The sequence below is a fragment of the Lathamus discolor genome, chromosome 2 (assembly GCF_037157495.1).
Source record: "Lathamus discolor isolate bLatDis1 chromosome 2, bLatDis1.hap1, whole genome shotgun sequence".
In the NCBI taxonomy this organism is placed as follows: domain Eukaryota; kingdom Metazoa; phylum Chordata; class Aves; order Psittaciformes; family Psittacidae; genus Lathamus; species Lathamus discolor.
Window position 1 is genome coordinate 116,077,309 of NC_088885.1, and position 22,080 is coordinate 116,099,388.

The window sequence follows — 22,080 nt, forward strand, 5'->3', positions numbered from 1 at the left end:
ATAAATACAGTGTTCTGTGATCACAGGCATTGTAGTTTAGCACAGATTGATTTAAATTACTAAGTTGCAGAACATGTTTTAAAGAATAATTTATTCATCGTCTCATATTTGTATTTCATTTCCTACAGAAAAGTCAATTCATATTGTTTTGTAAACAATTAATATCTTGGTTATCCTCTAAATAAATCCTAAGTATTAAATATTATGTAGCACTATTGTTTGCTAATAAAGTTAATAGACTGTATAAGTTATTGAGCAATTATATAAATTAACATAATGTATTTAGATTTTTAATGTTTGTATCTTCTACTTTTGGAAAATAGGCAGTGACATCTCTTATTTACTAGATGGTTAGTTTTATAGCCATGATTTATATCAAGCTGGTTTGAAATGGAAAAGTAAATTTAATTAAAACATGGAAAACAATATTTAAAGTAGATTCTTACTATTTTAAAGTAATTGTTATATAAAGGAAAGTATTTAGAATATACAAAATGCATTTTAAAAAGTATCATTTGTTGTCAATAAATGAAGTTGACTTGCTCTAGTCACAATGTAATTTTAAAATTTCTAAGTAGCAGATTTCAGCCTCACATATATATTTCTTTAATCATAGACTACAGAAAAAAGCTTGTTTTCCAAAACTCTGGAAGAACTCGGTTTGGGTTGTTCTAAACTGAGCCAGCCTGAGCCAGTGAGGTATTCCTTCTGTACTTGCAGAAGAGATTACAATGATGGAAAGATACTTATTGTTTCAGTATGTTTCATTTCCAGTTTCTTCACCCACTAAAACAGTCCCTATTGCTTCATTTAACTTTGTTGTCAAAGCTTTAAAGAAATCAATACACTGATAATATTTTTATGTAAAATTGAAGTACTGATAGAAATAAGAGGTAATAGACCCTGCCACAATTTTGCAGCTTATTGTTAAAAGAAAAGTGAATGAAAGCACAAAAATAATCTAGAACTATGTTTATTTTTATTCCTGTGCTGTATCATGACTTTGACACTAATTATTGTGGTGTTGAGCATCATCAGTTAGTGTTGCCAGACCTCTCCAGGATGAACTTTACCACCCAAATAAAGAGGACAGACTCTCGGATAATGTCCTAGATCAGAGTAATGAAAATCAGAATTTCTCATTTGAGCAAAAAGGTGATAGGAGGTGCAGTCATCCCAGAGAATAGGATTAAGTTTTTCATGACAGGCCATGTTATATCTGCTGTTATGAGGGACAGTTAAGTATGTAGCAGTTTCCATTCCTTAGGAATTTTAATTTTTTTTCTCTAATCCTAAACTCTGGCGTTTTTGTATTCACACTATTTCTGTTTGTTCTTCAGTTCTTTGACATTCAGACTTTGCCAGTAAAAAAAGGCTCTTCGAGGGAAAAGGCAAAAGCTGGGTAATTTGAAATGTCAGGTTTTTATTTTGGTGTAGGTGTTCATTGTCTAGGGAATTTAGCTATTGCAGTGATTTAGATTATATAAACCAGCTCTTGTTTGTTTTCCGCTGACACTTTGCTTCTCCTTTAAGTTGTCTTTTTGGATAGGAGCTTTGCTCATCATGTGGAAAAAAATGATCTAAACCAGGTGATGCTGTAAACTCAGAATCTGTTTTGTGTTGCAGCTTCTTTGTATATTTTGACAAATCCTTCATGTTAAGGGAAAAAGGTGACAAATATCAGTTAAAAATCTTGTGACAAAATAGGATTAGTATTATCTGCTAATGAAATTTTTTAAGCTAATGTGAAAATCATCTTGGCATAATGCCAATATCATGAAACAGAGTGTATTCTCTGTTTGTGAGGCAAGTATTAATTTTTATTTATTTATTATAATATTTATTTTTAGTTTCAGTTTGAAAACTAATGTTTTATATCACATGCATCTTATGGTGGCCATTAATTACTGATAACTAAATTGTGTCTATCTTTTTTTCCTTACAAATACAAATTCATTACAATATTTCTCCTGTGAAACATTGCTAAAGGCAAGGGAGTTAAGAGTGCTGCTTCAGGTATCTGCTTGTCCCACTGAAGGATGGGAGGAGAAAACCATAGGCAAAGAGAAACATTGGGCTAAAATTGTTTCTGGCTCATGTCTGCAACTGCTTTGAGTGTCATTGAACTGTTCTGGTAGATGTGTGAAGTGTGGCAATCCTTAGAAAACCATATACAGCTGCAGAGATTATAAAGAAGGTATGTCAACATGCAAACCAGCTTTGTGCAGTGCTGTAAGACAGAGACTTGAATTGAGTCAGCAGAGGAGAAAGGAAAAAAAGCTGCTTAATTTCTGGATCCATGCTAATGCTGTTTTCGCTGGGCTGTCTTAGGACACTGGTGAGAGTAATAGTAATGCAAAGCATTAAGAGAAGAAAGGCTGACAAGTAGCAGTGTGTATTACCTGAGAGACCAGAATTCCTCTTTGCAGAATATTATTCCAGTCTGCCCGTTAAATAGGAAAGTGTGTGTTCTTAGCTTTACCAAGAAGTATTTGTAAAATAGATGAGTCTGGCTCCTAAAAAGCTATTACAAACTTGCATGATGTTACATATTTATAAATATTTCTAGAAGACAGGGTCATCAGTGTCTCTTGTATAAATACACACTTAGACGTAATAATCCATTTAAAATGTCTTAGTGAGGAAGATAATTTTTGTCTAATGTGTGAAAACCATAGTTAAATTATTTCAGTTACCTTTCAGGACATGAAAATATGCGGGTCTCCAGAACTGCATAGAAAGGGTATGATGAGGCACAAATATCTGTGAAGCAATGCATTTATTTAGAATATGGCCAGATTTTCAGCTCATCTGGACCTCAAGATTAGCTGAATTTCTTAAGAGTGACATTTTTGTTTTCCAGGCACCTTTCTGCCCTCAGGACTTTCCAAGATACAGGAAAGATAACCCCTAGAACAGTATTCTGATTTTTTTTTTCTTTCTCTTTTTGTAAAGTTTGCCCAAAGCAGACATCTGAAGAAATGTCTTCCAATCGTGATTCGAGCCTTACTAATGCACCAGTGCAAAGCAAGCTAGTATCTTCCTTCCAGCAGCACACAAAGAAAGCACTTAAGCAGGTAAGCTTGTATTGACTGGTAGTCAATTGGCTTCCCTTTAGCATATGTGTCAGTCTTAGACAAATAACATCTCAGCAGAATTTCAAGGCATTTCTGAGGATTTTGAGTACTTTGTTTAGTGGTGTTTGTTTGTTGTTTGGGTTTTTTTTTTTCCAATGGTGCAGTCCTGCTGTCTATTGTGAATTTAATGTTTTTTAAGTGCTTTTCACATAAGCAGAATGGGTTACATTATCACACCCCGCTTTTCCTACATAAGCATTTGTGTGGGAATTTTTATGTGAGGCTTAAAAAAACATTTTGAATGAAGTTTTGGAGCTAGGTAAGAATCTGGGTATACTCACTGTTCATTTTTTCTTTATGGTCTGTTAAGTAATTTTTGTTTCGTATTGTATACGTCACTACAGTGTATAAAAGTGGGGTAGATTTGGGGTTTTTTTAAATAACTTATGATTTGGATGATTTAGGTTGCAGTAAGTAGTAAAGCCTGGCAAAAGTAGCTGATTATTGAATGTCAGATATTAATGAAAAGCATAACAATGTGAAAATTATTTTCCAAATGGTGCCAAACGTGTTCACTTTACAGCTGGGCAAATAGAAAAGAGAAGCTAAAATATTAAAATTAAGAGGAGAAAATGATAATTTTTTTTTTTTAGTTCTGAGTATGTAGAAATTGTTCTAGTCTTGTAAAGACAATAAAAAATGAAATACAACTTTGCTAAAGTTTTAGCATAATGAGATGATGTTTTATTTTTTTCTCATAACTGCTCTCTTAGTTACAGTTAATGGAGGTCTAGTATTTCAGGGGGTAGATTGTTGCTGGGTTGTTGATTTAGGCTTAAGTTAAACAAAGCCTGTCCACATCTCTTTGAAACACTTCAGTGTTTGTGCTTAGTTTTTCATGCGGTTTGAGTTTAAATCCACTAAAATTAATAGACCTTTATCATTCACATAAGGCGATCTTGTACTTAAAGGCTTTGAGGACTGGAAAAGATTGTTGGATTGGTATCTCACATCTGTTTGGTCAGGAAAATTAAGCAGTGGGCACATAACAGCTTACTACCTGTGTGGATAATTGTGAAAAAGACACTTTTTTTGAAAACTCTTCTGTACAGATCTTTTGCAATGTATGAACTTTCTTAGAACTGGAGGGAGCAGGCAAAGGGAAAGGAGGGGGAAAAAAAGGGCAAGGCCACAAACGTTTGGACTTGTATAACTGTTTAAGCTCTATCATTTGTCATTTAGCAGATGTATAGCATCGAGGATAATTTTTCAAAGGGCAAACCTGTCAGAATAGCTTAATTAATATAAAAAGTTAGAACATTGATGGAAAGCTTTGAAAACATCCCCTAAGCCTGCAGGGTTAGAGCAACATCAGAAAGTTAAGTAATCAATAAAAATAAATTAGTTTTAATTAAGTTAATGGTAATTAGATCTTGTGCTTCGGAGTATGAGAGTATCATTACAGCTATCAGTAAAATATTTCCTCTATGCACTGTGTTAGACAAATGGACATGTGTATTGTGGAATAGTAGTGGATTTTTGCTTTGTTTTCCCTAGTTTCAGGTGTTGGCTACTGCCATATACACGCTGTAGATTTGATTTAATTTGATATTGTAGCAGTGGTGGATAAATCTTAACAGCATTTTTATTTATAAAATTGCTGTTGGAAATTTATTCTTTCACTTTCAAATCTTTCTATTGCTTTTATGGGTGCAGAATACCTAAAATTTGTACAAAGAAGAACCTGTAGTACCTTTGAATACACAAGAAACTTTTAGATGACTTTATAAAACACTCCTCCCACTCATACTAACTTACTGGTACCATGCTAAAGTAACAAAAGATGAGCCATCATCATGCTCTTGGAAAGTGCTTAATCTATATAGACATATATATACTGTATGTATGTTGTAATGGGGTCTAGCTATTGCTTTTTTTATTGCTAAGCGGTCTTCAGAGAATTGAAACCTGCGAGGCAGTCTTTCAAACAGTTTCTTACTCAATTTCTTTAAAACAGTGGTTTCTTCACATTAACTTGACCTTGTGTGTTTTTGGTTTGCAATCCATTAAAATTAAAGTTGGTAAGGTAAAGTACTGCTTAAGGATCTGAACTAGAATTAGAAGATTTTCTCCACTTTTTATCTACTTATTAACCTCTCTAGTCATATTTAATTCTCTTTAAAGTATTATATGCTGAATGTACGCATGATTTGATTTGTAATGAATTCTAGAGGCCCGTACTTGGGATTAGATTGCAAACAGCAATCTCACATTTCCTTGTAACAGACTGCATTTTAGGATGCTCTCATGAGTCAAATTAGTCACAACACTGCATCTCTTGAGATATACTAGGAGCTTAGAGGAAAGGGCATTTTCTGCGCCCTGGCTCTTGGTCCTGATTTCTCTCAGGTAGCAGTGGATCTGGGGTGTTTTGCAGGGTTATGAAGGCTCGCAGTTGCAGTAGGTTCTCAAAAGGTCTGTGGCACAAGTCAGACCTTATGTCTTCACCTTTCAAAGGCTGAGCTGCCATTTTGGTCTGGAAACTTCCTGGGTTCACTGCCTTCCATAGTGTCCTCATTGGAAGAAAGGTTTTGAGTGTTTTACCACTGAGTGTATTTCATGCTTCTTTTTCGTTTTTGAGGGAGTTTCAGTTTTGCTCTTGTATAGTATCTGAGTGTAATGTCCAACAAAATAGTTCCCATTCATGAGGGTTTATACAAAAGAGTCTGTGGTGTAGAGCTGCCTTTTATGCTTGGCTTTCTGATGGCAGATTTTACAGATTTCTGTTTCCTTTTTGCTTTTGGAAGTGCATGGGTATGTGTACCCAGCTGTTGGTGATCTAGTATGTTTGACACGAAGGTTAATGGCATGCTGTCACATGCTGAGTCCTTATCAGTACTGATCAGTTCCATGCTGATTTACCTCATTTTCACACTGGAGAGTTTTGGTATGCAAACCCATGTAAGGACCTCTTCCTTGGAAAGTACTGAACTACATCTGCATCTGCTAGCAGTGGTACATGGTCACACTACTGTGTGAATTATTCTTTTTCTGGACAAGGCTAACTCAAGTATGGACATCAATTCATGGCATAGTACCTACCATGCTCCTCTCTGGTCCAGTTTCTGTTCCTTTGACTTGAGTTGATACTTTTTTTGGAAGTCTTCGCTATATACACATTTGTCTCTATCTATCAAGAGGTTCTTGGAACATTTCCCAGAAGAAAGATCACACCTGCAAACTGGCCTCATGTAGGTAACACTGAGCATGTGTGAATATCCAGGACATTGAGGTGGTATTAGTGTCTGTTGGACTCTGATAGCCAAATATAAGAGCACCTTGTCAATCAGTGTACCAGTTGTTTCCTGGGGCAGTACCAAGAGAGGATAAAGAACTTGAAGATGCACTATAACAATGTCTGGGATAATAGTAGACCTCCCAGACATGGAAGAAAATCCTGCCTCACTTATGGCACTTTGGAATCAGCAACAAGAAGGGTACCCATAAATTTTCTGTTGGGAGAAGAGAGAATACTCCATTCAGACTCAGGATCTGAATACAGACCAGGACATGTCTGAGACTGTGCTGGGCATCCAGATCTCATTGTAGAGACAGAAACTCCAGAGACAGCAGCCAAGTGGGTTTGGGATGAGAGAAGCTCAGGAAATAAGGGAGTCTACACAAGGTATGTTATTGCCATGGTTTGTTTTGTTGTTTTTTTTTTTTAACTTTGGGCTTTGTCTGCATGCTTGGTGGCTGGGTTCATATATGTGCCACTATTTTATTCATAAAGTGGGTAGATGCAGTTTTTATGGAGAAGGATGGCACCCATGCGTATGATTTGGTCTTATAGTAGAAGTGGAAACTCCACACCCCTTTTTTCCAGTGGATGCTGTCAGGCCCCAAGCAGTAAGAGAGCTGTGGGGAATTACAGTTTGGCTTATGCATTGCTTCTAAATTTTAGGACATTAGACCTATACAGCTCCAAATAACATTTCAGTCTGACTTTTCTAGCACTACTGTAGTTATTATTAGACACCAACCCACAACCTGAAACAACGAGACTAAATTTCAGAGCAGAATGGTGAAACAGTGTAAGTCAGCCCCAATTTACCCAAATTCACAGGACTAGTTTATCAAGATTTCTTTGGGGTTTTTGTTTTGGGGTTATTTTTTTGTGGTGGTTTGTTTTTGGTTTTTTTTTTGTTTTTGTTTTTTTTTTTTTTTTAAGGACACAGGTGTCCAAGTGCCTAGGTTGGCACTGAAGGTAAAATCCTGATCTCCCTTGATGCTGGTGTAGATTTGCTTTCCTGTCTTCAGCTCAAGCACGCTGCTTATCTTGCTTTGAGAGAAGAACAAGAGCAAACTCACCAGCGTTGCTCCCTCCACACTCATTCTCTTAAGACTTCTTTTCTTGATTACAGCCAGATGTGGGTTATCTTGAAGCATTTTGCTGACCATAGGAGGTAATCCAATGAGTCTGTCTGTGGTATCTATACTTTGACTCATTTGAGCAACTAGTCACATGTTCTTATACAAGCCTGATATATTTTCCTGTCGTCCTCGCCCTTCCTCACCCCCAAAGAACCAAAGGTGACAGAAAAGATTGTGATGACTGTGTCCTTATCACTTAGAATTTGAGCACAGGGTGTCTTCCTGAAAGACTCTGAAAATCCACTGTGAACTGAGAGGTATTTTTCTCTACTGAATTCCTTGGTGTAGAGAGTTTGCTGCAGTTTCTCAGTGTCTCTGCTAACCATTTTCCTATGTTTCATTTCAGATGCTACAAATTTACCAAGGCCACAGTTGGAGAATTCTGGCTCCCTAGCTGAAGCATTTGTTCAGATGTCTGGCAACATAAGTGATGATTCTTGACAAATTTTCCTGTCAACAAATGGAAAGCAAGGAAAACATGTTGCATTTTGACTTCTAGAAAGACATGGGAAGGGACAGTGGAATTTACGAAATGCATTCAGGAAAATGGAAGTTCGAAGATGATAATCTAACCTGATTTTCTGATTGCCAAGACAAATCTAGGGAAGAGGACAGAGAAACTATGGCAGGGAGACTGCATAAGGGGGAAAAGAAGCTGGAAGAGCAAGAGTTCCAGCAGGAGCTCTTCAGGGAGTACATGCATTGCCCGAAGGCAGGCTGCACGGTATGTCCCTCTAAAGGTCCCTATGCACAGGCAGCATGTACCAGCTGCTCAACACAGTGCTTTGGTAAGACACAAGACAGTGTTTATGAGACTTTCTTCTGGGTCATCCCCATGGTCTTCGGCCCTTATCTGTGATGGAAAAAAAGGGATAAGAATCCACACAGTCTCTGTATTCTTTCTGTACTGCTTTTTAACAACTAGCTCCCAGTTGGTGGGGCATTCTGCTTGTTTGGTTTTCCCCTGGGATTGTTGGCATAGCATGCTTTTTGCAGTGATCCTGCATGTTTTCTGTTTTAATAAATATGTTTTCCAGATTTTCTTATTCTGAGAAATAATCAAAAAGAATTTTAAAGCGACATTAGAGCAGTCCTTTCTTGAAGTATACTTGCCTGTCTATAGTGTCCCTCACTTAAAATATGTCATCGCATGAAATTGGCTTTGGTTAAATCTACCACTGCTATGTGGTGGAATCTCCTTCCCAAATATAGGTCAAAAGTGCTCTTTTTTCTTTTCTGTAGGTGCGGTTGAATCTACAGACTTGTCCCAAGTGTCAGACATTCAAGCTGATGATAGTGGCCTAGTTCTAAGCACTGCACTTGTCTGATAATGTTTTTCTTTAAGTAACCTGGGGTACTCTTTAAGGTGAATTGGTCACTGCTGTTCTATTCATGACAAATACCAACATGGAGATGGGAGCCCCACTCAAGCTTTTCCAGTGATGTTACATGATTTTTCCATATAGTGGCAGTGGATGTCTGAGTATCTTCTTCTGGGCCAAACGAAAATAACAGCTTTTGATTTGAATAGTTTATAACAGGAAATTATACCCAGGTGAAAATGAATCATGTCTTGATTTTGAAGTGCATCCTAGAAATGGTTGGCTTTTTCAAGGAAAGGCAGGAGTTGGAACAGCTCTAGGAAGCCTCCTACAAAACGCTGACAAGCAGCTATCTACAAATGCTGTTCCAGGAGCTGTTGGGTAGGTCTCTAGAAGGCTGTGAGCTCAGGGTGTGTGGGCGTGTGGTAGAACCCAAGCTGAAACAGGATGTCTGGCAGAAAGGCATTACACTCTTAACTGCTTACACTGGTGCAGTTTAAATTCTTGGAGAGGTAATATGACAAGATTTTTTTAACTGGAGAATGGCAGTCTAACCCTGAAGCCCCCACTGTGTGCTTTGGACCCTGTGCAGAGTATGTTTGCAAATTTGACCTAATGGAAAATGTTGATTACTGCTTTAAGTGGTTTGTATTCTTTATTTGTGATATTTATTTTGTTGCTACCTTTACCTTTGTTGTTTTTTAAACTGCTTTCTACAAAGTGTTTCCTTACCTTCACGTGTTTTGTTGTTCCAAGAAACAGATTTCCCTTTAAAGTACTTTTCGGATTATAGGTATTACTAGTTTAATACTACAAAAAACAATCGAAAAATAAAATAAGCACAAACAAAAAGAAACCAACAAACACTCTTTGGGAATAAGTGTCACTGAGTGGATGCATATGCCATTGTCATTCCCAGTCACATGCAAGGCAGAACAGATGTTGAGCGCATCACGTTTTTTTGTCCTTCTCTTATTTCTGTGGTTGGGAAAGCAAAAAAAAAATGTGTATTTTGCAGTCTGTCATGATCTGCAGCAACTGTAGCTGTGAATGCATTATTGTAATTCTATAGTGCTGGCTCGCAGGTGTACAGACACCTTCTCTCTGTCTCTGCACCACAGATATCCAAGCACTTTAGTTCAATGTTGGTCAATGTACAGATAAATGTCCGGTTATTAATGTATACTGTAGTTGTACAGAAAGACCCAAACCACTACGGGGACCTAAAGACCAAATAAGCAGGAAGAAATTATTTTTGTTCCAGATACAAATATGTGTCACAGGGTAGAAGATGGCATGAAACAAGAATATATGTGGAGATATTAGCAGAGTTTGGAAATAAACCCTAGTTCTCCGAACTTCCAGCCTGGTGTTCTCCCACTACTCTTCATCTCCAAATAAGAGGTTGTGTACACTTGGCACCATTACTGTTATGTTTGGTGTACAAGTCTGGTTGGAAGTAAATTAATTTGCTCTATGCTTTGGAAATGGCACTTCGTGCTTTGTAACAGTTTCTATAATACATCTTTGTTACTGTTTTATGTTTGCATGCCTTTAATGTATGTTTAATACGAGGAGTAGTGGCATTCTGAAAATAATAATGTGTTTATTCTTCATGATTTGTGGTGCTTACTGTTTTGTTTTAACTGCTCTGTGTATTCATAAAAAAAGGTTGCCACTGAGAAATTTTAATTTAATAGAGACATGGGAATTAAAGGCTGTCTTAATTTTACTAATAAAATGAGGGTGAGAGAGAGGACAAAGACTGTATTTTATGGTGATGTTAAGTGAGTCAGTGATAAACTATAAATCTGTTTCATCTTTGCCAATTTGGGAGCCATGACCATGATGTAGAGTTGTTATTTATTTTGTGAAATAGACTTTTCTCAGTGTATCATAGCTTGTGTTTTTCACATGGCAGAACAGAAGAATTCCATAGCTTTACATTTCTGATCCATAACGTGTGAAATCTCAAAGGTTATTTTCATGATAGGAGTTTCAGAATGTAGAGTTGACATTTATGGAACAAATAGAAATCTGGGACGATGTTGCTTAATGCAACCAAGTGTTACATATCTTTGTTTTCAATAATTTTTAACATTCTCAGCGTGTCATGCATTTAAGCTCAAGCGAAAATTGTTTTCTGCATTAATGATTTATCTCTATGCTGCATGTTTTCATTCCGAGTTGAAAAGATGAGGGAAAGAAAAATAATGAAAGCATATCCCAAGTAGCAGTAAAACCAGAGCATAGAGCTTGACATTTTGCTTTTGGTGCTCTTTTGGGGATGTCTTTTTCCCCTCTCCAGTTACCTTTTAGTTGATATTGTTTCCTTTGATTCCTACTTCAAAGCCAACTTTATTAGTTTTTAGTAAAGAGAGTCAACCCTTTTGTCACATTGGTGGAGAAGTCTTTCCTGTGTTAAGATTAACTAAATATGAAACGATTATTCCTAAGAACAGATAATGGCATTCATGAAACCTCCAACACACTGCTCTCCTCCAGCAGGGGCATAAACTCCCCCAAAAAGAGGAGGAGACTTGCTCTTGTCACCTCCTTATAAAAAACTGCTTGGAATTAGAAGATTGCTGTTGATTGTGTGGTGTTTTTCTTTTGCCATCTATCTTCAGAGTTTTTGTGTATTCAGTACTCATTTTTTTATGTTATTTTGAGTTCTTTGGATGAAAATGGATTGATAGGTTGCTTAAAGATTTTGGCAAGAAAAATCATTTCATTAAACAAATTAATTATGCCAAACTCTTTATAATGACCACAGCAGTGTTATTCAACAGATGGTCAGTGGTTCATTTTTATGAATGAGAATATTGGGAATTCTCCATACTCGTTATGTGTGAGAGATACACAGATGTCCTTTGCAAACCTGCTTGTGAAAGGCTGGATGTAAGTACTATATTTTGGTGGTGATTTTATGAGAGTTTTTAATGTTTAACTTGTGTCCCATGTGAACTTTAATTTTCTTTCTTTGTTTATTTATGTGCTGCACAGATAGGATGGTAGTAATGTTTTACAGAATATTTCAACAGTGATCAGTTCTAGGAATTTACAACTTGCAGCTTTTTTAGCTGAAGTGTTTAGTGCAAAGTGATTGAATACATTTGAAATGTAAACATAGCGTCTTGTTAAAGAAAAATATACATTATGTAAGCCATTATATGTGCTATATGTGTTTCTTGCTTTCCATAGTAAAAACGACATCTTACCATTTGGTAAAATCATCAGCTCTTTCTTGCAGATCTGTAGGAAGCTCAGCTAGCAGATTGTATATCTCTAAATATGGATGAGATGCAAAAGACTGTGTTGGTAAAAGATGCCAATGTAGTTCGTGTTAGTTACTGTTTCTGTATCTGCGGTGAGATCTGGAACCATTTTTCTTTGGAATGTGTTACAAAATTCCTCATTTTCTTCAGTTACAAATTTGACTCATCTACTTTGTGTTTGTTCCCTTCACCATAAGAGCCAAACCTAGAGATTTATTTGGTCATAATGGCTAGGAAAACAGTAAATAAACTTGATTCACTAAGAGCTCAATATAGTAAAACCTTTGGTGTATGTTTCACTTTGAGTAATCCCATTGACTTCCCAGCTAAGCAGAATTAGTCTGTGGATACAAGATTCTTGTCTTATCCTACAGTAGTCTCGTTTCCTAAAATTAATATCCCTCAGGCCAAGTGCAGAGAAGTTACACATTCATCCTTAGCAGAGGCTTCTCAGGGTGCCCTTGGTTTGTACTTAACTTGTTCTGGTGTTTGGCTTTACTGGTACCTAGGTGTCAGTCGGCAATTTTTCCCTCTGCTGGGCTGGTCTAGTGTTATCTTGCATAGACTCGTCTATCCAAAATTTCAGATCTTGGAGCTTTAAGTTCAAAGAGGAATTTAACACTAAATCATTGTGATTAGCTGGGAATACTAAGTCCCAGTAAACAGGATGACTGAGCAAAATCTCAGCTATTTTGTTACCCTGCAAATCAAATGTTAGGTTACTTACCTGATACTTTTGTATCCTTCTCCCCTGTCTCATATTTTTCTTAGACAAAAAAGAAGATAGATTTAGAATACATATTAGGAAGAAATTCTTCACTGTGAGGGTAGTGAGGCACTGGCACAGGTTGCCCAGAGAAGTTGTGGATGCCCCATCCCTGAAGGGTTCAAGGCCAGGTTAGATGGACCTTTGAGGAACCTGGTCTAATGGAAGGTGGCCCTGCCTGTGGCAGGAGGGTTGGAACAAAGGCATAGGGAAGATAATTAATTTCTTCTCTGGGCACAGTATAATTCATTGGCACTTTGTGTTAAAACTTTGACTTAGATTTTGATTTCCACATGGTTTTGTTTGGTTTGGGGTTGTGGGGTTTTTTTCATTCTACAACCTGTCTTTCAGGTGTCCATGTGTGTAGCTTTACTGTCAGTGTGAGTTATCCCATACCGATTTACAAACTTAACTATGTGTCCTGTATGGTGATCAGTTCCTTCCATTGTGAAACTGGTGGAGATGGGGGAGGGACTGTCAGTGAAACAGTGGATGTTAGGGGAAAGGAAACCCTGAAAAGCAAATGTGTGTCAAAGGGAAATAGTGTATGTAAGATATGTGCTTGGTCCTCACATGTTTGGGTGCTTACCTGGAGCTCAGAAGTGGCCTATGCCTAAAAGTAAATAGTTCTGGTAGCAACATTTTCATGCTCCCAGCTCTGTTTGCTGCTGCTTGTGGTTCTGAGTGTCAAGGCAGTGCTGGGATGAACTGTCTTGCAGTAATGCTCTGTGAGCATGGAGTGGCCTGTGCTTCTTGGAAGTGCCAAATTAGTTGCAAAAATGTATGCTTAAGGTCAACAAGTGGCCTTCCTTGAAGGTCATGAAAGAAGGTAAGTGCTGTGCCTGACAAAGACTGGGTATGGCTGCTCTCACTCTGACACACTGGCATGTCACCTCAGGTGTATGAATGGTTCCTACCTGTCACTGATGGAGGATACACTGATGCTTACTTTCTGTCATTCATGGGAGTTGTGCCTAAAGTATTGAAAAAAGACTCTAAGCCTTTACAAAGAATCTACCTTTGTCACAGTGGCTGTATAAATCATTAAAATGGCATTTCCTTATGGATGCTGGCAACAAGGCTATGGTCCCTGGTAGAGGTGGAAATTGTCTTGAAATGGCAAGAGGAGGCTAGAGGAAAACATGGAACATCATTTGGGCTCTTACTCCTTTGTCTAGGGTATGACACTGAGGATGGATATTTCTTCTCTTTGCTCATCAGGCAAATGAGGCTGTGGGGCACAATAATACAAAGGTTGGGTTGTGGTTATATTGGTATGCTGTTGGTACAGAAGTTGGCTGTCTTTTCAGTTAATTTATAGTGGACTACTTTTTACTGTCTAAGTTGTGTTACTATATAAATAAGGATCGCTTGGTTAGCTTGTCAGGGCTGTGCACTGAGGGTCATTTTGGGAATTTGGGGGAATTTTTGAGAAATTTTTCTATTTTCTGTCTACAAGTCTGGCTGCGCTTGCTCAATACCAGTAGAAATTTTCTGTTTCATGAATGTATGAAATATAGGCTGTTCTTTGTGGCTTTCTGCTTGCTTCCTTGGTTCAGTGCAGATTTGACCAGCTTCCTCTCTTTGTTCGATTTCAAGTGTTCTAATTTGCTTTTTATTGCAGCGTGCTTATGTGTCTCTTAAGAAGTGTACTATAAAAAAGGTTAATCGATGAAATAGCTTTTGTGTGGCTTGGTGTATTTTATGTTGTGTAGTGTGTTATTTAGAGCAATAGAGTGACATTGATTTTATTTTCAGAGAGTTTTTTTTATTATTTAGCTATGTGAACATTTTGGCAAGATATTACAGATTAATTGAAGTTAAAGACTTAAACCTTACAAGGCATCAGTCATTCGTGTTCATAAACCTACAGGGATAATTCATATAAAATATGTCCCTTGTTGCTATAGTATTACTTTAATAAATCCTTCCCTAGATCATAACACAAATCACAGTTACAAAAAGAGTGTGCACAGTAATATTGGAGAAAAACAGACAGAAGGGTAGGAGAGATCTGTATTAAGCCCACCCCATTCTGATTAATTCCAGAATTGTAATGCTTGCAGATCTATTAATTGGCAGGTATTCATAGCTTTATGTTTTAAAATCTTTGGAATCAGATAACATTTTTGGTATAAAACAGGCTGACAGGTATTTACTATTTCCAATCTTTAAATATTTGGCATTACATTATCAACCCTGTTTTTGATCCATTTATGAAACACAAAGCAATTCCATTTGTAGAGATTTATTCTTGTATCATTTTTCCCCAGATTTGCCAGAACACCATCATGTTCGTGTTCTGAAGGTTAATGCCCAAAGTCAAGCAGACAGAAGCCAAGTGCTGCAAGGTTTCCAAGATTAGGACTGATTCCCTTCACGAAAATAAATGATTCCTGCCATGTTCAGTGATTTTGTGCAGCACTACTCACGGCTGAGTGAGTGCATCAATACTGTAGTCCTTACATGCTGTACATACTGATGACACTCTGTGTTAACTTGATTGACTGAGCAGTATACTGAGAGGATGCACCTGCGAGAGATGTGCAGACATATATATTTTTATTCTGGTTTTGAAACATTTATTTTACATTTTCTTTACTTAGAAGTCTTAGTTTCACATTCCATGGGTTATCATGTTGTACTGCTAAGGTAGAGAAAATAGTTATGTGCTTCTTTATTGTCAAAATGATTGGAAAATGATCTAAGGTGCATCTTCTTTCTCTTTATAAAAAAAAAGCCTGATTTTATATTTAAAAGGAGAATGACATAAAGGGGACAAGTATGAATTCTGGCAAGTCGGTAGCTATGTAAATTGTGCTTATTGTAAGAGATTCAGTTTAATGGTAGAGAAATGTCTCATGTTATTCGCTTATAAGCATTATTTTTTGTTACATTTTTACATTTTGTTATCGTTTTTGTAGGCTTTAAGACAACAGCAGAAAAGAAGAAATGGAGTCTCAATGATGGTAAACAAGACTGTTCCTCGTGTTGTTTTGACACCATTAAAGGTGTCTGACGAGCAGTCGGATTCTCCTTCAGGTAAATAGCTAAAGGACCTTTTGCAAGATCAGCTGAAGATACAGAGCCTTCCTCTGAATCAGCTGTGTAGCACACAGAATTTGCATCTGCTGAAATAATGTTTCCACTTGGTGGCTTTGTTTAACGTTTATATTTCCTCATCAAATCTGAAGGATAGCAGTTTTGCTTTAATACAGAATTGAAGACATGCAATTAAATGACATTTGATAATAGCAGCATTAAAGGAATGCAAAGTAACATTTTGTTTGGCACTGGAACTCTGATGGAGGACCACATGCTGGTATTCAGTGTCTTAAAAGGGGAGGTGGGGAAAAAAGACAAGCTTCTCTGAGAATATGAATTTGTGTCTGAATTCTGCATTGCACTACTCAGATCCTTTTGTTAGCTTTTCTTCTTCTGGTACCATGCTCATCACTGCAGCATAACCTTGACCTTTAGTTCTGGTGGTTAAGTTGCTTCATTTTAAGAGATTTCTATGGCTATGTTTAACACAAATTGACAATTTTATTTCCAGGTATATCTATATATCCCGGTATATTCTTCTATAAATGTTTCTTCACAAAGAAATGATCTTTTTTTTGCCTTTATATTACTTTACTGCCCCATAAATTGTGGTTAAAATATTTTTAAAGATATCTCTCGGGCATTATAGGAAAATTTTATTTTTATTAGATCAATGAACATTTTTATTGACTGCAGTGTTCAGTAAACTTTAGTTTTCAGCACTTAATTGATTTATTGAGCTTTTACTTCCATTTCCTCTGATGATGGGGAATCATATTGTAACCAGAAAAAGGTGTACTGCCTTTCAGCAAATAGATGTTGATTTTTTTTAAATCATATTTTCGTAGGGGGTGCTGGGGGGATTGTTGGTACAAGTGCATCAGTATCACGTTTGGCGGGTTTTATTTTTTCCTAAGGATCTGAATCTAAAAATGGTGAAGCAGATGGTTCTGATAAAGAGATGAAACATGGGCAAAAGTCTCCAACTGGAAAACAAACCAGCCAGCACTTAAAGAGGTTAAAAAAATCTGGTTTAGGTGAGTAGGAGTAAAATAATTACTTTGCCTATTATTGTAATACTGACATTTTTCTAAACACTGTGTTTTCCCTAAAAGTTTTATTTTTCTGCTTTATCTGTCCAGCTGACCCTTTCTCAAGAAAGTATCTTTCTGGCTACATGGAAGATCCATGGGCAATTTTTCTGTAGCTGCTTTTTAAAGGTTGGCAGACCTAAGCAACTGCAGGCAGAGAGGGCAAATGTAGCAATTAGCTTCTGATTGCTGAATCATGATTTTCTGGGGGATGGGGGCACGTGTAGCAAATACTCTTTCTTCCTGATAAATTTGCTTGCAGTCTAATACGTATTTATTCCCACAGTCAATAGCATATTTGCTGACATACCTGCCCTGTTAGAAGTTTACCTTCTTTTTTTCATTTCTGTTACTCCATGACATCTAGAGATTTGGCATATAATTTTTGGTTGATTCTCTTCCTTTGTTTCTTCGGTTGGATCCTTAATTATTTTGAGGCTACATCTCTTGAAGTGGTGGATAGAGTTTCTGGTTTTATTTTCTGTGTTTTTTAGCAAGATTCATGGATGATGATCTGTAATTAATGAAGAATTTTCTCTGAAGAGATGCTAAGAGTAAATTCTCAGTAGCTTCATGTGATAGGCAGATTTTCCCGCTCTGCAGGAAATATAATTGGAAATGTTCCCTAAGGAGAAGATAATGTAGTGTTCACTAAGACTCTTGTCTCGGCTAAAGTAAAGTAGAATAATTGCATAACTGTTTCTTTATCTTTACAAAGGACTGCTTGCATTCAGCAGACTACTGAATCATTTACAGGAGCATTTTGCAATGTGGCCATATTGGAAAAGTTAGCAAACAAGCTTTTTATAGTGGCTGGATCATCCAGCCATCTGTCTTCATGGTGATAAGATTGTTCTTCTTTATTAATGATCAGGCCTTGTTCTATTTTTATGTGTAACTATCCTGTAAAATACCTCGAAAGTATTTTACTTCCTAAATGGCATAGCTCGGTTGTTAAATATGCTATTGGCAGTTCCTGGTGAACTGTATCCTGCGATCATTATTGGATCACAGCCTTCCGTGAAAGTGCATTTTGGTTTCCTATATGATCTCTCTGCAGATTATTGATCAGTCTTAGATGGATAGCTAGTCCTTCATGTTCATCCAATGGCATTATTCAAACCCAAAAATACTCCTTCAGTGTTACAACTTTTGCTATGCAAAGATATGTTCAATTTCAGATGATTTCCTGTAACTTTGCTCTATATTCAAGGCTAAAATATGTAATTTGATGTGTATGTTCCTCCCCATCCTCAGATATTTTTGGCTGATGGTACCAAATGGAGAGTGAATTCATTAAATTTTTTTGCTGACTTCAGAAAAAGTCCTCTGGCCTTTTGGGACACCATGCTTGGAATGTGCAGAACTGTGTGTAAATTTTAATGGTTTCTGTTCTCATAACTACTGAAATGTTTCTCTTATGACATATATTTCTTGGGATACTGGTACAACAGTTGTTGAACATTTTTGAGAATAGGTTCAGTGTCCTATATAATGCACAATTCAGTTCCGGCCACTGCTTGATTGTCTGAAACTCTGCTGATCTGCCCAACATTCACTGTGTGTTGTGATTGGTAGACTTTCTGAGCTCCCGTTAAATATGATGACTTTTTCCCCCTTTAGTTAACTGATTCTGCCAACTATTTGATTTCTATCCTTTTCCTATTTTGCTTTTTATACTTCAATGTAGAACCATAGTGCTTCCAACCTTTTCATAGTTAATTCTCTGTGCTGGAGACTAATTCTTTTTTTTCCAAGAAGCTGTAAGCTTGAGTTTCTCTCTCATCTTTGAGGTTCTATTTCTGATCTGGGAAGTGATCCCCCCAAACTCTGGTTTGTAGCTCTATAAGGATTCAAAATGTGTTTGTGGAAAATGATGTAAAACCCATTGTCATATGTTTTGTCATAAACTTCTCCCAGAGTTACTAGCTTTGAAGTAGTGGCATATTCTTGTATTCCACAGAAATACTGCTTTCCATGCTACTCCAAAATACTTTGCTAAATCTGATTACAAACTTGAGAGCTTCATTAAAGGTCCTAAATTAGCCATAGCAAGGGTGAGGGGGAAGAATTTGTGGTTCTTCTGAACAGTTTTGGGGGTTTTTTTGAAGTATGCCTATCCTGGGCATCCACAGTTTGTTACTGGCCTACCATCCTAGCAATAAGACAAATATTTCTTCCAAAAATTGATAAAACCTCCATAGCAGCCTGTGAGCAGTAGTACTTGAAATAAATCAGAAAATATGTGACCCAGATACACAGAATTGGGTTTGACTTTCTGATACTGTCTTAGCTTTTCACTGTTAAAATATCTGCCACTGAAGGACATTACTGACTTTGTAGTCATTTGTCTTGTTTTAGTTTGGATCATCTGTATGTGTATGTCTTCCCGTAGGATATGAAGCATTAGCTGGGGAAAATGTTACTCCAGTTTTGAGTCACTTACGAGATGGGGATGTGCATTCTGTATTGATTAAAGAAAAGCATACACATACAGGCATTAAAATCAGATACATCATACTACTTGTGTTACACTTGGGGACTGTTTTCTTTTTGCATTTATATTTAGTGGGTGTAACAGATGGTGAGGACAGTTTATTGTGATGCATTCATGAAAATGAGCACTTCTTCCATGCAATTGTCCTTTAAACCAGGGCATTCATTTGTTTGTAATGGAGTCTTTGCTGTACTGAAATACAGTATGCTGGAAATATTTGTTGAAAAAGGTTATCTTGTGCTGAGTGCAAAGTAACCCTTGTCTTATTCAGTTAGTATTGTCTGCTGTAAAGTAAAAGGAAATTGCAAGAATGTCTGTGGGAGGCTGTGGCTGAAGGGAAGCTTTTAGAATTTACAAATCTGCATTTTCTTTCCTTTGTACATTTTGTGGGTGATGTTAGAGCCTTTCAGGGGAGCCTGTTGTAGGCCTTGCAAGAAAACTAATGCATAATTGCATGAATTTTATTGGTGTTACTGTTAAGTAGTTTGCAGCATTTGAGAAGTTCCTAATAATCAGTTTGCCCAAATTCACCCATTTGTAAAATATGTTTCTTCTTTTTAACATGTCAGTTGCAATCCTTGTGGAGAGGTCCTATGTGAATGCAAAATGCCATCATTGCTCATAGCATTGGAATAATCATTTCAATTGCTTTTTTAGAGATTCAGCTGGAGTTTGTGTATTATTTAGTTACAAAATAATGTCACCCCTTTGGTAACATCTTTAAAATTTTTGAAAGTACAAAATCTGGAGAAGTTTCCTGAGAAAGGTTAGAAGCTTTGAGTTTGTCAAGCCATCTGAGCTGCCCACTTCTTCCATTTACATATTGAGTATCATAATATGTTAAGACTGAGAGGATAATAGAATTATAGCAGTATGTATATACCCTGAAGCAGGTAGCAGTAATTGCACTTTAAGGAGCTTTAAAAGGCACCTTTTAAATTTTATCCTAGAAATAATAACAAAATGAGACCACAAGGGGCCTCCAGTGGTCGGCTGTTAATTTCATCTGTCATAGGGCAATCAGTCATACATCAGTCATTCCTGAGAGGTATTTGTCTAACATATTCTTGAAGATTTCCACTGATGGAGACTGTATTGCCCTCCTATGCATCTAATCCAGTGTCTCTTTGTCTTTGGTGGTTGAAAGCTGTCTTTTCCCAGTATCTTCAGAACTATTTCTTACTGTGCAAGAGTTACGTTGCTATTCGGTGTGGACAGTAAGAAGACAGTGTCCTTTACCATTTTGCATCAACCATTTATGTATTTCCCCTTCCCTCTGCTGAGTCTTTATCTTACTCATTCCCAGGTTTTTATTTTTCCTCACAAACCCTCTTTTCTAAACCTCTGGTAATTCCTGCTGCTGCCTTCTGTGTGCTGATCATTTTAGATCATAGGTTCTTAAGATAATTCTGAAAAATTCATGGTTTTAGACACTCATTTAACACATTAAATAATCTCATCTCTATAATCACTGTCTATTTCACACAGGTAGTTTTTAGCAGACACTATTGGACAAGTTAAATAGGCCATAGTGCACTGCATGGCAAAAGAGAAGCTCTCTGTGATGACTTATTCACATCAAACTCATCAAGCAGCCTTTTACTTGGAAGAAGATGCTTATAATTGCATGATATCATGATGGAAACTTTCTGCTGCTGCTGAGTTGAGTTGGTCTCTTGAGCTGGAAGTAAGAACATGTCAGCTGTGATATTGACTGGAACATGGGTCCTGTTGGAGCTTAAGAGACAAATACAGGGAAAATAGAAGCTGTTAATACACCTAGAAAAGGCTGTGCTACCCTTTTCACAGTACTGTTTCTCTGGAGCTTACTGTATTATAAAATAAAACTAAAAGCATAAAAAGAAGACTTGCTCTTATTCTCTTCCTTTTTTTTATGTTTAAAGTTATTTCTGTTTATTTACTCCAGGACATTTGAAATGGACCAAAGCTGAGGATATTGACATAGAAACACCAGGATCTATTCTAGTGAACACTAACCTGAGGGCTTTAATAAATAAACACACCTTTGCTTCTTTACCTCAGCATTTTCAACAATACCTCCTGCTTTTGCTTCCAGAAGTAGACAGGCAGGTAAGTAGCATGATGCAATATTTTTTCCTTTAATGAGATTTTTTTTTTTACAGTGTATATTCATAGGCTGATTTGATTGACAAGGAATTGTTACAGGAAAGAGTGAGAAGAAGTTTTCCATACTTTCAAAGGTAGAACTGTTAGATGTGGGATGACTAAAGTTTATCTAAGTGTCAACCAGCTCCTGCTTCCTTTCTTTCTGGAAACTGTGCAAGTTCCTGATTTGTCTAAATGGAAACTAGCCAGCAGATCTTCTGAACTTGCCAAATCTCTTAATCAGCTTTCCTACCTATGTTTTTGAAGGTAAACTTCTCATCTTCAAGACTTTATTTACGTTGAGTCTCTTTTTGTCTGCGATCTTCCTGGGCATTCTGCCAGCAATGTCCAGGTCAATATTAGTTCTGTTAGTTTCTTCTCCTCCTCACATTCTACACGTGCCTATGTATGCATCTGCTCGGCTCCAGTACACTGAATCCATT

General features: G+C 36.9%; 1 protein-coding gene across 5 annotated transcripts in view; it reads left to right on the forward strand.

Annotated features, from left to right (window-relative positions):
* The window catches only part of ASXL3 (ASXL transcriptional regulator 3), a 126,627-nt gene that overhangs the window by 65,191 nt on the left and 39,356 nt on the right, over positions 1-22,080 (forward strand). For all 5 annotated transcript variants that reach the window (XM_065668198.1, XM_065668194.1, XM_065668193.1 and 2 more), the window contains 4 exons: positions 2,956-3,077; positions 15,802-15,919; positions 16,840-16,959; positions 21,438-21,601. In XM_065668198.1, the coding sequence (XP_065524270.1) occupies positions 2,956-3,077; positions 15,802-15,919; positions 16,840-16,959; positions 21,438-21,601 (524 nt within the window). The remainder of the gene's footprint in view (positions 1-2,955; positions 3,078-15,801; positions 15,920-16,839; positions 16,960-21,437; positions 21,602-22,080) is intronic.